This window comes from Phyllobates terribilis, unplaced genomic scaffold, assembly GCF_046119375.1.
Source record: "Phyllobates terribilis strain yellow unplaced genomic scaffold, ASM4611937v1 Scaffold_85__1_contigs__length_6476398, whole genome shotgun sequence".
Classification (NCBI taxonomy): domain Eukaryota; kingdom Metazoa; phylum Chordata; class Amphibia; order Anura; family Dendrobatidae; genus Phyllobates; species Phyllobates terribilis.
Window position 1 is genome coordinate 4,669,448 of NW_027362845.1, and position 16,484 is coordinate 4,685,931.

The 16,484-nt window shown below is 45.0% G+C and overlaps 1 protein-coding gene across 1 annotated transcript; it reads right to left on the reverse strand.

Moving 5' to 3' along the window:
* Positions 1–992: 992 nt before the first annotated feature.
* On the reverse strand, positions 993–11,211 carry LOC141197668 (uncharacterized). The gene is made up of 8 exons (XM_073662753.1): positions 11,149–11,211; positions 10,300–10,379; positions 7,950–8,099; positions 7,641–7,820; positions 7,443–7,566; positions 7,263–7,360; positions 6,974–7,064; positions 993–2,185 (listed from the first exon to the last, which is right to left on the reverse strand). The coding sequence occupies exons 3-8, from the start codon at positions 8,088–8,090 to the stop codon at positions 1,185–1,187; spliced, it is 1,635 nt and encodes a 544-aa protein (XP_073518854.1). The 5' UTR covers positions 8,091–8,099; positions 10,300–10,379; positions 11,149–11,211; the 3' UTR covers positions 993–1,184.
* Positions 11,212–16,484: the final 5,273 nt, after the last annotated feature.

The window sequence follows — 16,484 nt, forward strand, 5'->3', positions numbered from 1 at the left end:
AGGAGGACCAGGGTGCAGAAGTGGAAGACAAGATGGTGGATGATGCTGACTGACCCAACCTGGGAAGGTGACATGCAGAGTGAGGACAGCAGTGCACAGGGGAAGGGAGCTGCAGCACCACAACAGCCAGGAAGATGCAGTTGAGTGGACAGAGACACAAGGTGGGCAACTGTTCCCCAGAGTATCAACAAGGGTGAAGTTGACAAGCCAAGAGTTAGGTCTTCCCAAGTCTGGCGCTTTTTTGAAGACAGTCCAGTTAACCCAAAAAAGGCAATTTAGAACATCTACCATGCCAGCATCAGCAGGGCCAGCACAAGTACCAGCCTGACCACCACCAGCATGCTCAGGCTCATCCAAGCGATGCACCAGACTACTTTGGGCCGAACGCCAGGGGCCAAAAGCTGTGTCTGCGGGTGACATCATTGCCTCTTCCCCTGTTGAACATGTACACTAATACCCTGTCCATGATGTTGGTGAAGATGCCTCCCACCCTGCACCTGTCATTGCACACTTGCAAACACCGTCAGCATCCATTTCCATGTCCTTGTCCCAGCGCAGCGTTCAATTGTACCTACCCCAGTCCTTGGAACGCAAGAGTAAATACACAGCCGCTCACCCATAAGCCACAATACTAAATGGCCACATTTCCATACTGCTTGCCCTGGAAATGTTGCCGTTTAGGCTTGTGGAGACGAAAGCTTTTCGCAACCTCATGGCGGTGGCCATCCCCAGCCGCCACTACACAGCCTCACTGCGCATGGGCGGGGAGCCGCTCATCACAGTGCATGCATGGCTCACAGCACAGTAAGCTTTGCTGGCTGGCTATGTTATACTGCGCAAGTGCAACATACTTACTTCAGCGCGAGCTGGGAGCAGAATTCAAATGCGTGAGTGGCACCAGCCCTGATTGAATGCAAGGATCACACCCCTATGACTAAACGAGCAGGTCTGATATAACTATATAAAGTGCTATATACTCATGATATTAGCGCCAATTTTAATGAAAAAAAGAGTGTTACTGATGACATTGACAGGTTCCCTTTAAAAAGATACAATTTCTGGATAAAATATTTTCAACATTCTAAACATGAAAGCGACTTCTCCCCTGTGTGACTTCTCTGATGTTCATTAACAGTTGATTTACAAGTAAAACATTTCCCACATTAAGAATCTAAAAAAGGCTTCTACCCTGTGTGACTGCTCTGGTGACTAAGAAGAGATGATTTCCACAGAAAACATTTTCCACATTCTAAACATGAAAAAGGCTTCTCCCCTGTGTGGGTTCTCCGGTGTCTGGTAAGCTTTGATTTTTCTGCAAATTTTTTTCCACATACTGAACAGGAAAAAGGGTACTCCCCTGTGTGGGTTCTTTGGTGTATAACAAGTTGCTCTTTCCGATTAAAACCTTTCCCGCATTCTGAACATGAAAAAGGCTTCTCCCCTGTGTGAGTTCTCTGATGGGCAATAAGACTTGGTTTCCCTGCAAAGCATTTCTCACATTCTGAACATGAAAATGGCTTCTCCCCTGTGTGAGTTTTTTGATGCTTAACAAGATTCCATTTCTGGTTAAAACATTTTCCACATTCTGAACAGGAAAAAGGATTCGCCCCTGTGTGAATTATCTGATGCTTGATAAGGCTTGGTTTCACTCTAAAACATTTCCCACATTCTGAACATGAAAATGGCTTCTCCCCTGTGTGAGTTCTCTGGTGACTAATAAGGTGTGATTTCTGGTTACAACATTTCCCACATTCTGAACATGAAAATGGCTTCTCCCCTGTGTGAATTCTCTGGTGAGTAACAAGATTTGATTTGTAGTTAAAACATTTCCCACACTTGGAACAAAAAAATCTATTCTCCGATGTGTGAATGTTTTGACGTTTAAGAAAAGACTTTTCGAGGGGAAAACTCTTTCCATATTCTGAACATGAAAATGGCTTCTTTGCTTCAGGAGCAATTTGTTTAATAATGCTTATTTTGTAACTTTGATTTTCCTTAGTAGTCGGTAATGAATCAGAAGACAGGACCTGCTTCAAAGGATCAGATGACAGATCTTTGCTGTGAAGGGATGATGGGATATCTGGAGTAATGGCATTCACTTCAATTGCATTTTGGGGGATCTCAAGATCGTCTGATTTCAAAATTGAAGATGTCAGCTGTTCCTCTGATCTCCTGGTACAGTCATCTGCCAAGAAGAAAATAAATTATTTTTAATAAAAAAAAATTGAAATTTATATTTATTAACATTTCTATTTAAACGGTCTGTAGAAAAGGCAAGTTATGTAAACATATTGAATTATTCACCAAGACAATGACAGTTCACAGTCTAATAGAAAACCTCATAGGATGACCCAGTGGAGCGTGGTGTTCAACTGTTTGTTCATTCTGCCTCCCAAATATAAAGGCACCAAACTGTGTTATATAGGCGAACATAATACCAATACAACAACTACTCATCCTGCAAAAAACAATCCCCCACTAAGATCCATTATCTGTCATTGGAAAAATAGGTTTCCATATTATTAGTGGCTCAAAGGCTTTTGAAAAGCAACATGGCTTCCATAAACCAATCCAGCAATATCCGCTCTCCCAAAGTCAGATCTCCCCCTCACTTCTGAGCCTTGCAGTGCGCCCAAACCACATTTAGCCTCCATGTATTTGACATTACTATAGTGAGAAGAACCCACTTAATTGATGGTGTGTGTCTCCTGGGGCACAATCTGGGCACTATGTGTTGGGTAATGAAACTATATATTTGTAATTTTCACTCTCCATCATCCACTGCGTGCTAATTTCCGGAAAGAGCCTGGGGAGTAAAAATAGTCACTACTCCTATAGATTATTTCACTGAGGGTTATAAAATGTATTCACTTTATGGGGATTTCCACTGCTCTGGTTTTCTGATATTTTATCATATTAGGGCTTCTGTAAATGGTGTGTCCCATCTCCTCTGGGACCTGCTCCTGTGACGTCTGCTTCTCTCAGCAGGAGCCGCCTTATTCATCCTGCAGGTGGCGCTGGTGATGGAGGAGACGTCAGAACCAGAAGCTCTGGGAGGCACAGGCTCTGTCCAGCCACTAAGATTATGGTGCCTGGGACCATTAGTACTATCCAGTCTGGCAGTATGGGTTGTGTGCTGTCCAGCTGGAGTAATCTGCTCCCTGCTTCAGCCATTTGGAAAGCACCGCACCCTACTAAAGCTGGAAGCATATTGCCAGAAGCTGCCAGATACAGCCTTGTTCTCCTCTGGTTCAGTCCTCTGTGCTCAGCTCCCGGCTTGTGTATTTGTTTCCTGTTGTGATCCCGGCCCGTTTACTGACTACTCTTGTGTCTTCTGATGTTGTATGTTCTCTGCCCTCCTGGTTCTGACCCGGCTACCTGACTATTCTTCTTCCCATCTCACTCCACAGAACAGCAGGTAACACCGTGGCCCAAAGAACTACGGAACGCAAGCATCCATTCAGCATCAAACCTGAGGACATTGGTTTTAGTTATATATCAACATTAGTTGCTTTACTGTTATATATTATATAAAAATAACTTTATTTTAGGTTTGTGCATAAATGTTGCTAAGATTTCTACCATTGAGGCAGCATGTCGATATATGGATTATCGCTATGCGATTCTGCGAGTATCACTAAGGAAGATTGTTATGATACTCATCATTGAAGCAGTATGCTCACATATGGACTATCGCCATGCGACTCTGCAAGTGTCACTAAGGAAGATCGCCAAGATACTTACCATCGAAACAGCATGCTGACATGTGGACTATCGCTATGCGATTTTATAAATATTATTTGGGAAGTATCTTTGAAAGGCGGTAAGCTCTATATGTATTCTCCTTAGGTGACAATACAGATTGCTGCTATGCGATTTTACAAATGTCTTTGGGGGAATAATTTTTGAAAATTGAAGGTCACATATATGCCCTTCCCATATTGATATATATAAATTCTCGTGTTATGTGACGATATGGATCGTTGCCACATAATTTTGTAGATATTTGTAAGGGAAGTATGTTTCGAACATGGAGGGCTACATATGTGCCCTTTTTTGTATTTTTGCTGTAACCTATCTTTGTAAGCATCTGCATGGCAATACTTTTTGAGTATGAGTGGTTATATATATGTCCCTCCCATATCGATATTTTATTATTCTTCAGGAGGGATCTACTATCTGCCATCTCCTATGATCATGCTGTCGGTATTAGATATAGCAAGTTTGGAATATTTACCATTAATGACTCAGCCATGTACCTTCTGGCAGTGGTATACTTAATAGGATATACGCCCTCATCTCTATCCCTCTAAGCCATTATAAATCTACCAGAATTATTTATTAAACCTAATCTTTAATTCTTAAATATTTGGAATCATCTGTAGCTTTACCTTAGTGGTGCAGACACACCTCGCACATGTGCTGTTTGTCCCCTGTGGCGCCGCGGGCTGGATTCGTTGCCGGGACGACGGGAGTGATGACGTTGTCCTCCCTCCCATTGTTTCCGGCATGCGCTGGCCGGCCGCGCCCTGAGGGGAGTAACAACATGACGAGCGGTGCGCCGATTCGCCAGCCACCCGGACATACTCATTTATATAGTGCCCCTTTTTAAATTCTCCCCACGCCTCCTGACAAAGCCGGAAGGAGAAACGCGCGTCGAGGCGCTTACTTGGACCTCCTACCCGCTCTAGGACACGCCAGCATGTCTTCAGGTATAGCACTTCATATTTAATGTTTGCAATGCTCTGATAACCCATTAGGTGCTTGTGTGCAATTGCGCACAAGTTATCTGTATAATATTCTGCACTGCACCTATCCCTGAAGGAGAACATGTTCCTTTGCTGCCTATCCTATAATCCCAAGTGATTAGGGTTGGGGATCCAATGTGTTCTTATGGGTTTTTATCTGCACACTATTGCTTTAAATAATCCTAGCAATTTATTCTGTCTCACCTTTCATGGGTTTTCTACTTATATGAATATATATTCTCAATAAAAATTTGTTATATGTATAATTAAACTGATCCCACAGTTTTTTTCTGATAAGAGTCCTCTGGCCTCTTCTATCTGACTTTAATAATCATTAAGAACCTCTAGATACTTTTATTACATTACTACTTTTCTGGGGGGTTTCTTGAACTGACTATACATTTCAGATCATAGGACTCTGTCAACTTTTCGTTTTAACACCGTGGCCCAAGCCTAGAGGTCTCGGTGTAAGAACAGATCCATGTAGAGGGGTTAAAGGGTGATAAAGTAATCCCTGGTATCTCGAAAATGGAGTAGATAGCACCAAGCCTGTTTGTGGTAGCCATCATTTGAGCTGCCAGGTGACCATTGTCTGCAAACTATTCCAGCAAGATCTGCATTCAAATAGCTAAATGTCGCTCCTTCCCTTCTTAACCTGCCATGTGCCCAGACAGTAGTGTACAATTGCATACAGAGTATTGCCGGATTCAAGAGAAGTTGGAAAATAATTTGTAAGGTCCATTTGTTTCCTATTAAGTTTGGAATTATTCACAAAGGATATCACCATATAAAGTGACACACGTCAGATTTGAAAAATGGGCCCAGATAGGAACACAAAACTGGCTGCAGGAAGGGATTAAATCAGAGTATTTTGGGCACTAACTACTGTAGTCAAAACTGTGAGTATAGACCATAACACATCTACTGAAATGATCAAACTCAGCACTTCATCAGTAAGTAGTGAGTAACTAGTGGTGAAACCTCTCTGGGGTAATTAGAGTATGGGGCTCGGTGGCTCTTGGGAATCTAAACTATCGTAAGGAACAATATTTTCTGTCAGATGAGTTTCAAGAAGAGAACTTTTTATAATAGTGCAGAGCTGAGGTGTCTTAAATTTGGACCTCTGGGATTTGGAAAAGGCATTATTTTAAAGACCACCAAGGAGTTATATATTCACATAAGTGAGGCAGGCCGATCCCACCACAATCAAACTATCATGCAGAATGAAGTTGTAAAAAAAGAGATAGAATAAAAAATGTTACATCCCCAACAACAAAGTATGTATGAGGGGAGAAATCCAACACTAAACCGGAGTCGCACTCATTTATGGTGGACCATTGGAGCTACTATGAGTCCTGATCAGAAGAGTAGAGAAAGTATTAGCACCCCCATTTCAGGAGAGATTGTGCAGTAATCTGAATTCCTTAGGATTGAAAACATAATGGAATTTATGATGTGGAGTGAATCCATGAAACCAGGGCTCGAGCCATGCCAACACATCTCCTGCAGGCGTGAATAAATGTATATTACAGCCATCAGCCACGCACAGCTTAGAGATATATCATGGCACAGGTGTAATGTTTTCTGTATAGTTTATCTCAATTATGTTTGAAGTTAGTTGGTTTTAAAAGAAATTGAAAAGTCAGGATAAAGGGAAACTCTGTTGTTATTGTACAGAAATTCACACTTGGCCTCACTGCACATTTAATGTTGTCGATCATAAAAGCAAAGTTTGGTCAGAAAGACTGGACCTGGTCTTGTAGGGACCATATGAGCACATTCAGCAGCACAGATGGGAGAGAAGGTAGATTCATCCAATAAGATATCCGGGATCTAGGAAGCCAACACCATCATTACCCTCCGCTTTCTCTTACAGGCCCATCATAATATTTTTCTTCAAGTGATTTTTTAACTTGTCAACACATTCTACATACGCTGTAATTTGGCTTTTTAGTTTACAGATCTGGGCAGGTAAGGAGGTAAGGGTCAGCATCTTCTAATCCCAGGGGGTAGGTGGATCCTCCAGATTGTAAATTCTATAAAAAAGGGCTTTCAATACCCAAAGTCATTTGAACAATTTTTTGGTGGATGAGAATGTTATGGGTTGGTAGCAAAATGGTGGTCACACGATTGTGATACGGCCGGACTACACCACCGATAAAGCAGCCACAGCCGGTGACTGAGAAGAATCCATGACTTCTCTGCATTTAGTGGTCACTACTCACCTGGGTTGTCATATGTAGGAATCTCCTCTTTACACCACTCATCACCCCTCACATATGTCTCTGTAGTATTAATATGGGTCACATCTTCACCCTGAAACCAGTATTGTAAAAGTCACAGACACATGGAGAAGTCACATCTATGATCAGCCCTAATCCGGCCATCTTCACCGTTCTCATTACACAAGTAGAAAGCATATAATAATGGTGGATAAAACAAGACTGAGCACAAGACCTTCACAGCCGTCTACACATCATAGGGGAGATCTCATGACACCTTCTCTCCATCTACCTGATGATCCTGAGGAACATTGGGATCTTCTTGTTTACAGTCCTGTGGAAGAAGAGGACGGGGACATCTCTCTAGTGTTGTCCTCTTACTGGATAGATCTGGAGGAAACACATACAGGGACTGAATTCATTCTTTACATACAGATAATATAGGCCATGTGTATTTAGTCCTGTCCATTACCTGGTGATGTGAGGGGCTGGGGAACCTCCATCATGACGTCTTTATACAGATCTTTGTGTCCTTCTAAATATTCCCACTCCTCCATGGAGAAATAGACGGCGACATCCTGACACCTTATAGGAACCTGACACATACAATGATACCGTCACCCCCCCGATCCCTTCATAGCGTCACTGTATAATGTCCCAGCAGTGTCACCTCTCCAGTCAGCAGCTCAATCATCTTGTAGGTGAGTTCTAGGATCTTCTGGTCATTCATGTCATCATGCATCAGGGGGTGAGGTGTAGGCCCTGTGATTGGGCTCAGGGGTCTTCCCCATCCCTCAGACACAGGGTCCTGACAGCGCTCACTAGAGGTCTTCTTCACTACTGTGTAATCCTGGTTATGGAGAGACACATTAATAAATCTCACTACAGACATTTCCAGAGTCCTCAACTCTCCAGTTCTGTCCATCTGTTATTCCCATAGATAAGAATGATGTAATGTGACGTCATCAGAATCTCTCACCTCTCCAGTAAGACGGAAGAGGATCTCTAGGGTGAGGTGTAATATCCTCTCCACCATCTTGTCTCTGTCCATATCCATCTTTGATGGGTCCATAAGGAAAATTCTCTTATATAGAAGATCTTCACTGAGAGGATCTGACATTGTGCGGACCTGAATGAGAAGATGATGAGCCGATGTAACATCATAAAAATCCTGTGTAATAATACAATTACTGGAGATAATAAGGGGAAACCCATGAGGAGACATATTATTTTACAGTATTTAGTTTTCTTCTTTACATCTAGTAATAAAACCTTTATATTTTAGGCCACAGACAACAAGCAGTTTCTTCCTCGGAGTCTGCAGCTGAAGACTCTTCTCATAGACTCATCTTCCATAAAGCTAATTCTGGAATCATTTACTGATATTTTAATAATACAAGTACTGGACACAATAAGGGAATTCATATGAGGAGATATATTATTTTATGGCATTTTGCTTTCCTCTTTACGTCTATATATATATATATAAATCAGTAAATCTGTGTGTTGAGCCCGTTAAATACAAAACCACATTTTTCACAAGGTTTAAGTGAAATTTTGCACGGCCCGTCTTTAACACCAGACTAAAAATATTGCAAACACTAAAACTCAAAATTTCCCCCTTTCATGGGATTTGGCCCTCTGAATTTAGGCTGGAAAGGTATAAAGGAGAAAATGGGTGTCTGTCTGTTGAATGCAAAACTACAGTTTTTGCCCAAAGGATTTTAAAGAATTAGAGCGACAGCAATCAAAGAGTCACTCTTTACAGAAGACGGAAACGTGAACAGCGAGGATATACTGCAACAATCAGATTTCAAAGGGTTAATCAGTACACAGATAATGAAATAATCAGTGGGTTGTATCTTTGAAAAATGTTTGACGCGCACATTAACGTGAAATATTGCAATTCTTTGGAGTCAAATATACTTGCAAATCAGCTAACAAAGGCAGTGATATGGCAGTGTTTCCGTTACACAAACAAAAATGGGGAGGTATATAAGTAGTAACGAATCCATGTGGTGATTACTCAATTTTGCCATCTATGAAAAACATCCGACTGTAGTTTATCTCAGAGTCCATCTTGAAAATGGACAAGTTTATTTCACTACCAATAATTTAAAAGAAAGAGCGGCTCGACCACCTAATACAACATTAACAGCTTTCTTTCTCCCGTGTCAAGCAGATCCATTTGCGAGAACTTTATTATATTCAGAAGTTCCAAAAATATTATACATGGAATAAGTTGAGAAAAGTATTTTGCAAAAGGAAACAAGGTGCAAGGGTCCAAGGATGGGACGGAAGTTGCAGTGATGCTCTTGGACTCGTGTATACACTTCATCCAAACAACGCAGAGTGTTACCACCTACATTTACTGCGTCACACTGTCCGCGGGCCAGAGACTTTCACAGATTTAAAAACAGTTGGTGGTGAGCTGTGTCAATCTTACAGGGAGGCATGCCAAAAGCGTGGTCTGATCGAAGATTATCAACACTGGGACATGACATTGCAGAAAATGTCCCTCACTCACTTTCCACCTCAACTTCGAAACCTGTTCGCTATAATAATTACAACCTGTGCACCTTTCAATCCCCGAGCTCTTTGGGAAAAACACAAAGAATATCTTAGCGAAGATATTCTGAGAGTGCACAGGAGAGTTAATCCGGATTTAGGCTTAAATTTCACTGCCGACATATTCACCAAAGTCCTCTTGACGCCAGAAGAAAGGTGCAAGTGTATCAATAGTAAAACTCTAATACAATTTGGTTTACCAGCACCAGTTCGACCATCCTTTGATGTTATGGGCTGTGATATTCTGCAAAACAAAAGCTATGATTTGGAAAGGTTGAAAGAATTTGTCACATTGAATAAGCCTCATTTGGTTGATGACCAAAGATCGGCGTATTTGGCAATTACAGATCCGATTTCAAGTGGAAATGGGAGACTGTTTTTCCTTGATGGACCAGGAGGTATCGGTAAAATATTCTTAATTAATTTCCTGCTCACAGAAATTCGCTCAAATAATAACATTGCTCTGGCCGATGCTTCATCTGGAATTGCGGCCACTCTTAAAGATGGAGGGCGCACGGCTCATTCAGTACTAGGATTGCCCTTGAATCTAGTGCTGTTGGAAACTCTTGGCTGTAATATCACTAAAGGCTCAGGGAAAGCTAAAGAATTACAGATTTGCAAATTAATTGTCTGGGAGGAATGTACCATGGCGCACAAGAAAGCTGTTGAGGCCCTCGATCGCACCTTGAAAGATCTGCAGGGATCCAATCGCTTAATGGGGGAAATTGTACTTTTTACAGGTGACTTCTGCCAAACGTTACCTGTTCTTAAGGGAGCAACGCCAGCAGACGAGCTGAATGCCTGTTTAATATCTTCTCATCTATGGAGACATATGCAAAACCTACAAGGAACAAAGTGATCATAAACCCTGCTGTAACTAAATAAGTAAAAAAGCAAAAGTGCATTTAAATAACATAGGGTCCTTAGTGAACACAGTTTTTGATCAAAAAAGCATAACAGACATCCCACCATGGCAAGGTGACCCTTTTCAGGATGGAGACATATTCAGAAGCTTCTCTGACTACTAATATGTGGGTTCACTTGATGGAAAATTCTACTGCAGACGAATTTACACCCCACGTACTTTGCCTCAGAAACGACAGGTTCCCTACAGATTCCACTACCGGCTTAATCTCCTTCCCGGAAGACTTTTGCAAAATGACGTCCTCAGTACTGGAGGTTATTAACCAAGTTTTTCCTGATATTTGTCACAATTTTAACAATCATCAGTCGCTTTGTGAACGCGTAATCCTATAAAACTATAGTGTCAGCTCCATAAACCTACAAATACAGAAGAGACGGCCTGGTCCAGAGACCACATACATGTCCACTGATTCAGTCATGGATGGTGAACAAGCCGTAATGTCCCCATTGGGGTTCCTGAATTGTGTGGAGCCTCCTGGATGTCACCGCATAGACTCACTATAAAGAAAGGCGCCCCGATAATGACCCAACCAAAGGGAGTGTAATGTATTATGTCCTATAGAAACTGCAGAGAAATAATCATCTAATGCTGCGATTCCAGGATTATTCTAGAGGGAATCGGCTGCGATATCCCCTGTGCAATATATATCTAGTATTAATGCTCCAGTAATGGGGTCTCCACATACCTCCACCTGCAGAGCCGCCACCACATATATGGCTGCTCTGTGCGCACAGGAGCTGTGATGAGGTCACAGGAGGGGAGGAGTCAGGGGTCACATGATCAGGGGCCTCAGTGGATGCAGGACTCTGCTGTGCTGGTTGTCATGGTGCTGGATGAGCTGAAGTTTATGTGTGGGGTCAGGAGGGGTTTACAGTGTGGATGTAGCAGAGCCGCGTGTGTACGAGGTGTACGGAGCAGAGTCGTGTGTGTACGAGGTGTACGGAGCAGAGCCGCGTGTGTACGAGGTGTACGGAGCGGAGCCGAGTGTGTACGAGGTGTACGGAGCAGAGCCGCGTGTGTACGAGGTGTACGGAGCAGAGCCGCGTGTGTACGAGGTGTACGGAGCAGAGCCGCGTGTGTACGAGGTGTACGGAGCAGAGCCGCGTGTGTACGAGGTGTACGGAGCAGAGCCGAGTGTGTACGAGGTGTACGGAGCAGAGCCGCGTGTGTATGAGGTGTACGGAGCAGAGCCGTGTGTGTACGAGGTGTACGGAGCGGAGCCGCGTGTGTACGAGGTGTACGGAGCAGAGCCGAGTGTGTACGAGGTGTACGGAGCGGAGCCGCGTGTGTACGAGGTGTACGGAGCAGAGCCGTGTGTGTACGAGGTGTACGGAGCAGAGCCGAGTGTGTACGAGGTGTACGGAGCAGAGCCGCGTGTGTATGAGGTGTACGGAGCAGAGCCGTGTGTGTACGAGGTGTACGGAGCGGAGCCGCGTGTGTACGAGGTGTACGGAGCAGAGCCGAGTGTGTACGAGGTGTACGGAGCGGAGCCGCGTGTGTACGAGGTGTACGGAGCGGAGCCGCGTGTGTACGAGGTGTACGGAGCAGAGCCGAGTGTGTACGAGGTGTATGGAGCGGAGCCGCGTGTGTACGAGGTGTACGGAGTGGAGCCGCGCGTGTACGAGGCGTACGGAGCGGAGCCGCGCGTGTACGAGGCGTACGGAGCGGAACCGCTTGTGTACGAGGTGTACTGAGTTGAGCCGTGTGTGTACGAGGTGTACGGAGCGGAGCCGCGCGTGTACGAGGTGTACGGAGCGGAGCCGCGTGTGTACGAGGTGTACGGAGCGGAGCCGCGCGTGTACGAGGTGTACGGAGCGGAGCCGCGTGTGTACGAGGTGTACGGAGCGGAGCCGTGTGTGTACGAGGTGTACGGAGCAGAGCCGTGTGTGTACGAGGTGTACGGAGCAGAGCCGCGTGTGTACGAGGTGTACGGAGCAGAGCCGCGCGTGTACGAGGTGTACGGAGCGGAGCCGCGTGTGTACAGAGCGGGACCTCGTGTGTACGAGGTGTACGGAGCGGAGCCGCGTGTGTACGAGGCGTACGGAGCGGAGCCGCATGTGTACAAGGCGTACGGAGCGGAGCCGCGCGTGTACGAGGCGTACGGAGCGGAGCCGCGCGTGTACGAGGCGTACGGAGCGGAGCTGCGCGTGTACGAGGCGTACGGAGCGGAGCCGCCCGTGTACGAGGCGTACGGAGCGGAGCCTCGTGTGTACGAGGTGTACGGAGCAGAACCTCGTGTACGAGGTGTACGGAGTGGAGCCGCGTGTGTACGAGGTGTACGGAGCGGAACCTCGTGTGTACGAGGCGTACGGAGCGGAGCCGCGTGTGTACGAGGCGTACGGAGCGGAGCCGCGCGTGTACGAGGCGTACGGAGCGGAGCCGCGCGTGTACGAGGCGTACGGAGCGGAGCCGCGCGTGTACGAAGCGTACGGAGCGGAGCCGCGCGTGTACGAGGCGTACGGAGCGGAGCCGCGCGTGTACGAAGCGTACGGAGCGGAGCCGCGCGTGTACGAGGCGTACGGAGCGGAGCCGCCCGTGTACGAGGCGTACGGAGCGGAGCCGCCCGTGTACGAGGCGTACGGAGAGGAGCCGCGCGTGTACGAGGCGTACGGAGCGGAACCTCGTGTGTACGAGGCGTACGGAGCGGAGCCGCGTGTGTACGAGGCGTACGGAGCGGAGCCGCATGTGTACGAGGCGTACGGAGCGGAGCCGCGCGTGTACGAAGCATACGGAGCGGAGCCGCGCGTGTACGAAGCGTACGGAGCGGAGCCGCGCGTGTACGAGGCGTACGGAGCGGAGCCGCCCTTGTATGAGGCGTACGGAGCGGAGCTGCCCGTCTACGAGGCGTACGGAGAGGAGCCGCGCGTGTACGAGGCGTACGGAGCGGAGCCGCGCGTGTACGAGGCGTACGAAGCGGAGCCGCGCGTGTACGAGGCGTACGGAGAGGAACCGCGCGTGTACGAGGCGTACGGAGCGGAGCCGCGCGTGTACGAGGCGTACGGAGCGGAGCCGCGCGTGTACGAGGAGTACGGAGAGGAGCCGCGCGTGTACGAGGCGTACGGAGAGGAGCCGTGTGTGTACGAGGCGTATGGAGCGGAGCCGCGCGTGTAAGAGGTGAGCGGAGCCGCGCGTGTACGAGGCGTACCGAGCGGAGCCGCGTTTCCCTTCAGGAAAGTTGTGGATGCTCCGGGAAAGTTGTGGACACTCCAGGAAAGCTGTGGACTGCTCTTGTAAGGGCAGGAGTCATGGGGCATGTAGGGTTACGGTACTGACCTATATGGCAGAATAGAGCTAATTTCTCCGGTCTCTACCCTTCCCAGACCTGAAGAGGATTCTGTCCTTTGTTTGCCTTGGATGAGGAGGAACTTCCTATTCACTCAGTGGATCTGAATTTTGGGTGAGAGATTTCCAATTTTATTTTCCACCCTGATTTGTTGACTGTAAAAAAATACTTCTTTCTGTAGTTTTTCCTATCGAGGACTTCTTATCAGATGTGATTAATCAAAGACTATATTCTTATGAAAAAAATGTATAGATTTATTCTTGGATTGTCCATTAAAAAGAATGATTGCAGTAATTATATATAATAGTTAAATGGTTACAGAGTGATTGTCCATTTGCCCATAATTAGCTTAATAGTTGAGATTCACCCATCTTTCCCTGGGATCCTGAATGGTAGATTGTCTGTCTGTGTCCAGCACGTGTGTCAGTATGACACCATGTGTCCGTTGGACCTACATCAGCAGCTGTTTCACACACAGACCCTCGTTCAGTGTCCTGTGGAATGGCCAGCACCCCCCTGTCTCTAACATAGGCTTTTATAGGCCCCCCCATAGCACCTGTTCTTCTGTATATGGCACTGAACTAAAAATACACAAATAGCGCATGTCATCTAGAAACCCTAGCACGATGGCTGATTCAATCTTATGCAATGTATGGTGCAGAATTCAGAATAAAATGAATATCCGTAATTAGTATTTAACATTGACATTTCCTCCTATACTTCGTATGTATTATATGTGACCACTGTCATTTTCAGGCATTTGTATGACGTTTTTCGTACAGGTCTATCTCCATTTACAGATATATTGTCCACCACTATAGCGCTCTGTTCATTTAAATCTATATTTATGAGAAACAGGTGTTCTTATTTTTATACTACTGTAGTCGTTTTTATACACTTTAATCAAAAGTTATGTTTTATTATTGTTCTCACCTTGCTGCTATCTACCTCAAGCAAGTTATTGGTAGATTTGGAAAGAATAAAGGATGTGGGTGTGGGGCGTGTAAGGCCATTAATGTAGGCAAGTCCTTCTATAACAAAGACATGGAAGAAAAATATGTCATCAGATCATTCATAAATTGCAGAAGTAAAGGGGTCATCTATAAAGCCACATGTGTCTGTGGTTTGGAATATGAAGGACTTTTTTTTATAGAAGGACTTGCTCGTGTGCGTGCTGTTATTTTGAGTCATGCGTTCCGGCAGTATGCCGATCATTGATGCACCGGAAATGACGCGTCGCGATGTCACGTTGCAGAATAATGCGTTCCAATAAGAGGAAATGACGTTGTGGTGTTCAGAAATGAAGGGTTTTGCTTGGTACTTTTGAATTATTTAAGGGGGACCGGGAAACAGGTCACTATTACACAGGAGGAGACTTGAAGACCTACATAACTGAATGGCTTAATTCCCTGGTGAATCCCACACAGGGAAGAAAAGTTTCATGAAAATAAGGACACCCTTACCTGGTTCCTTAACAGGATGATAGTTAGACATTTGTCTTTGCTCCCATTCATGTGGATCTGAAAAGGATCTGATGCCTGAGAATTAACTACTAGAATTGGGGGGAGACCTTTCCTTTTTTCTCACGTATATGAGGGCATGTGGGACATGTTGTTTGGATCGGTATATCTACCCATTGTGTTCAGAGGCATTGCTTGAGATTTGTTAATGTATATGTAATACCTCTCTGTGCTGTGACATTCACACCTGCCCACCTGTGGTTTATATCTATATCTATCTATCTATCTATCTATCTATCTATCTATCTATCTATCTATCTATATATATATATATATATATATATCTTGTTTGTGTCTCTATTTTAATTCTGATATTTTAATGAATTAAATCAAATGCTATCTTCTAATTTATATCCTTTGTATAAACCTATATTATATTCATCTGGGAAAGTACCTTTTCTGTTTTCTACCTTTACAAACTGATTACGCTATTGCTTGATCACATTATAAGTGACCTGCTTTATCTCCCTCTTCACAATATTGCGTCCTGGGAAACATCTTCTTCCTTCCTGCAGCGGCAATGTTCCCTGATTCAGCAGGTCCTGAGCTGGTTTCAGCCTGTTTTGAGCAGCCGGCGTTGGATCTGTAATCATCGCAATCTCTATCTCCCAATTCCTGAAACACCAAATGATCCTGCTGCTTAGTCCGGGATTCAGCTGCTGAGATTTCTGTTATATATATTCCTCTAAGGTCGGCCTTCATGGCTTCCCATACATAGAAAATAGAAGTTGTATTTTTATTAATCACAAGATTCTCCTTTAGTTTCCCATCAATTTTCCCCTTAAGGTCTATAACTTGCAACCAAAAGGGGTTAATTTCCCTGTGGGTCTGTACTGCATTGGGAGATTAAGCTTAGGGAGACACAGAGGAGAATGATGGGATAGCGCTCTGGGCAGGAGCTGATGTCAGATATAAGGCCCGGCATCCGTTCATTTCCAAGAGACAAATCCATTCTCCACAAAGAGGAGAATGTGGACGAGAAGCAGGAGTGTTGGTATACATTAGGACGACCGGCTCTCCAAAGATCAATTACAGCTGTCTCCTTAAGTAAGTGACCAAAAGGAGTACAATTGCCTTTTACCCTCTTAGCTTCATGTCTCCCTCTATCCCAGAGAGAGTCCGGTATATTATTAATGTCCCCTATTATAATATAGGGGGTGTGCGAGAAACCATCAATAATAGAGAGAATTTTGTGTATGATTCTACTGGAATATGGTG

What these genes read in the sequence shown, in the direction of transcription:
- LOC141197668 (XM_073662753.1), bottom strand. Translation starts at nt 8,090, where the DNA reads ATGTCAGATCCTCTCAGTGAAGATCTTCTATATAAGAGAATTTTCCTT. An exon ending in TTGAGCTGCTGACTGGAGAG is followed by an intron (nt 7,567 to 7,640) that starts GTGACACTGCTG and finishes TGTATGTGTCAG; the next exon opens with GTTCCTATAAGGTGTCAGGA. An exon ending in CCAGCCCCTCACATCACCAG is followed by an intron (nt 7,361 to 7,442) that starts GTAATGGACAGG and finishes TGTTTCCTCCAG; the next exon opens with ATCTATCCAGTAAGAGGACA.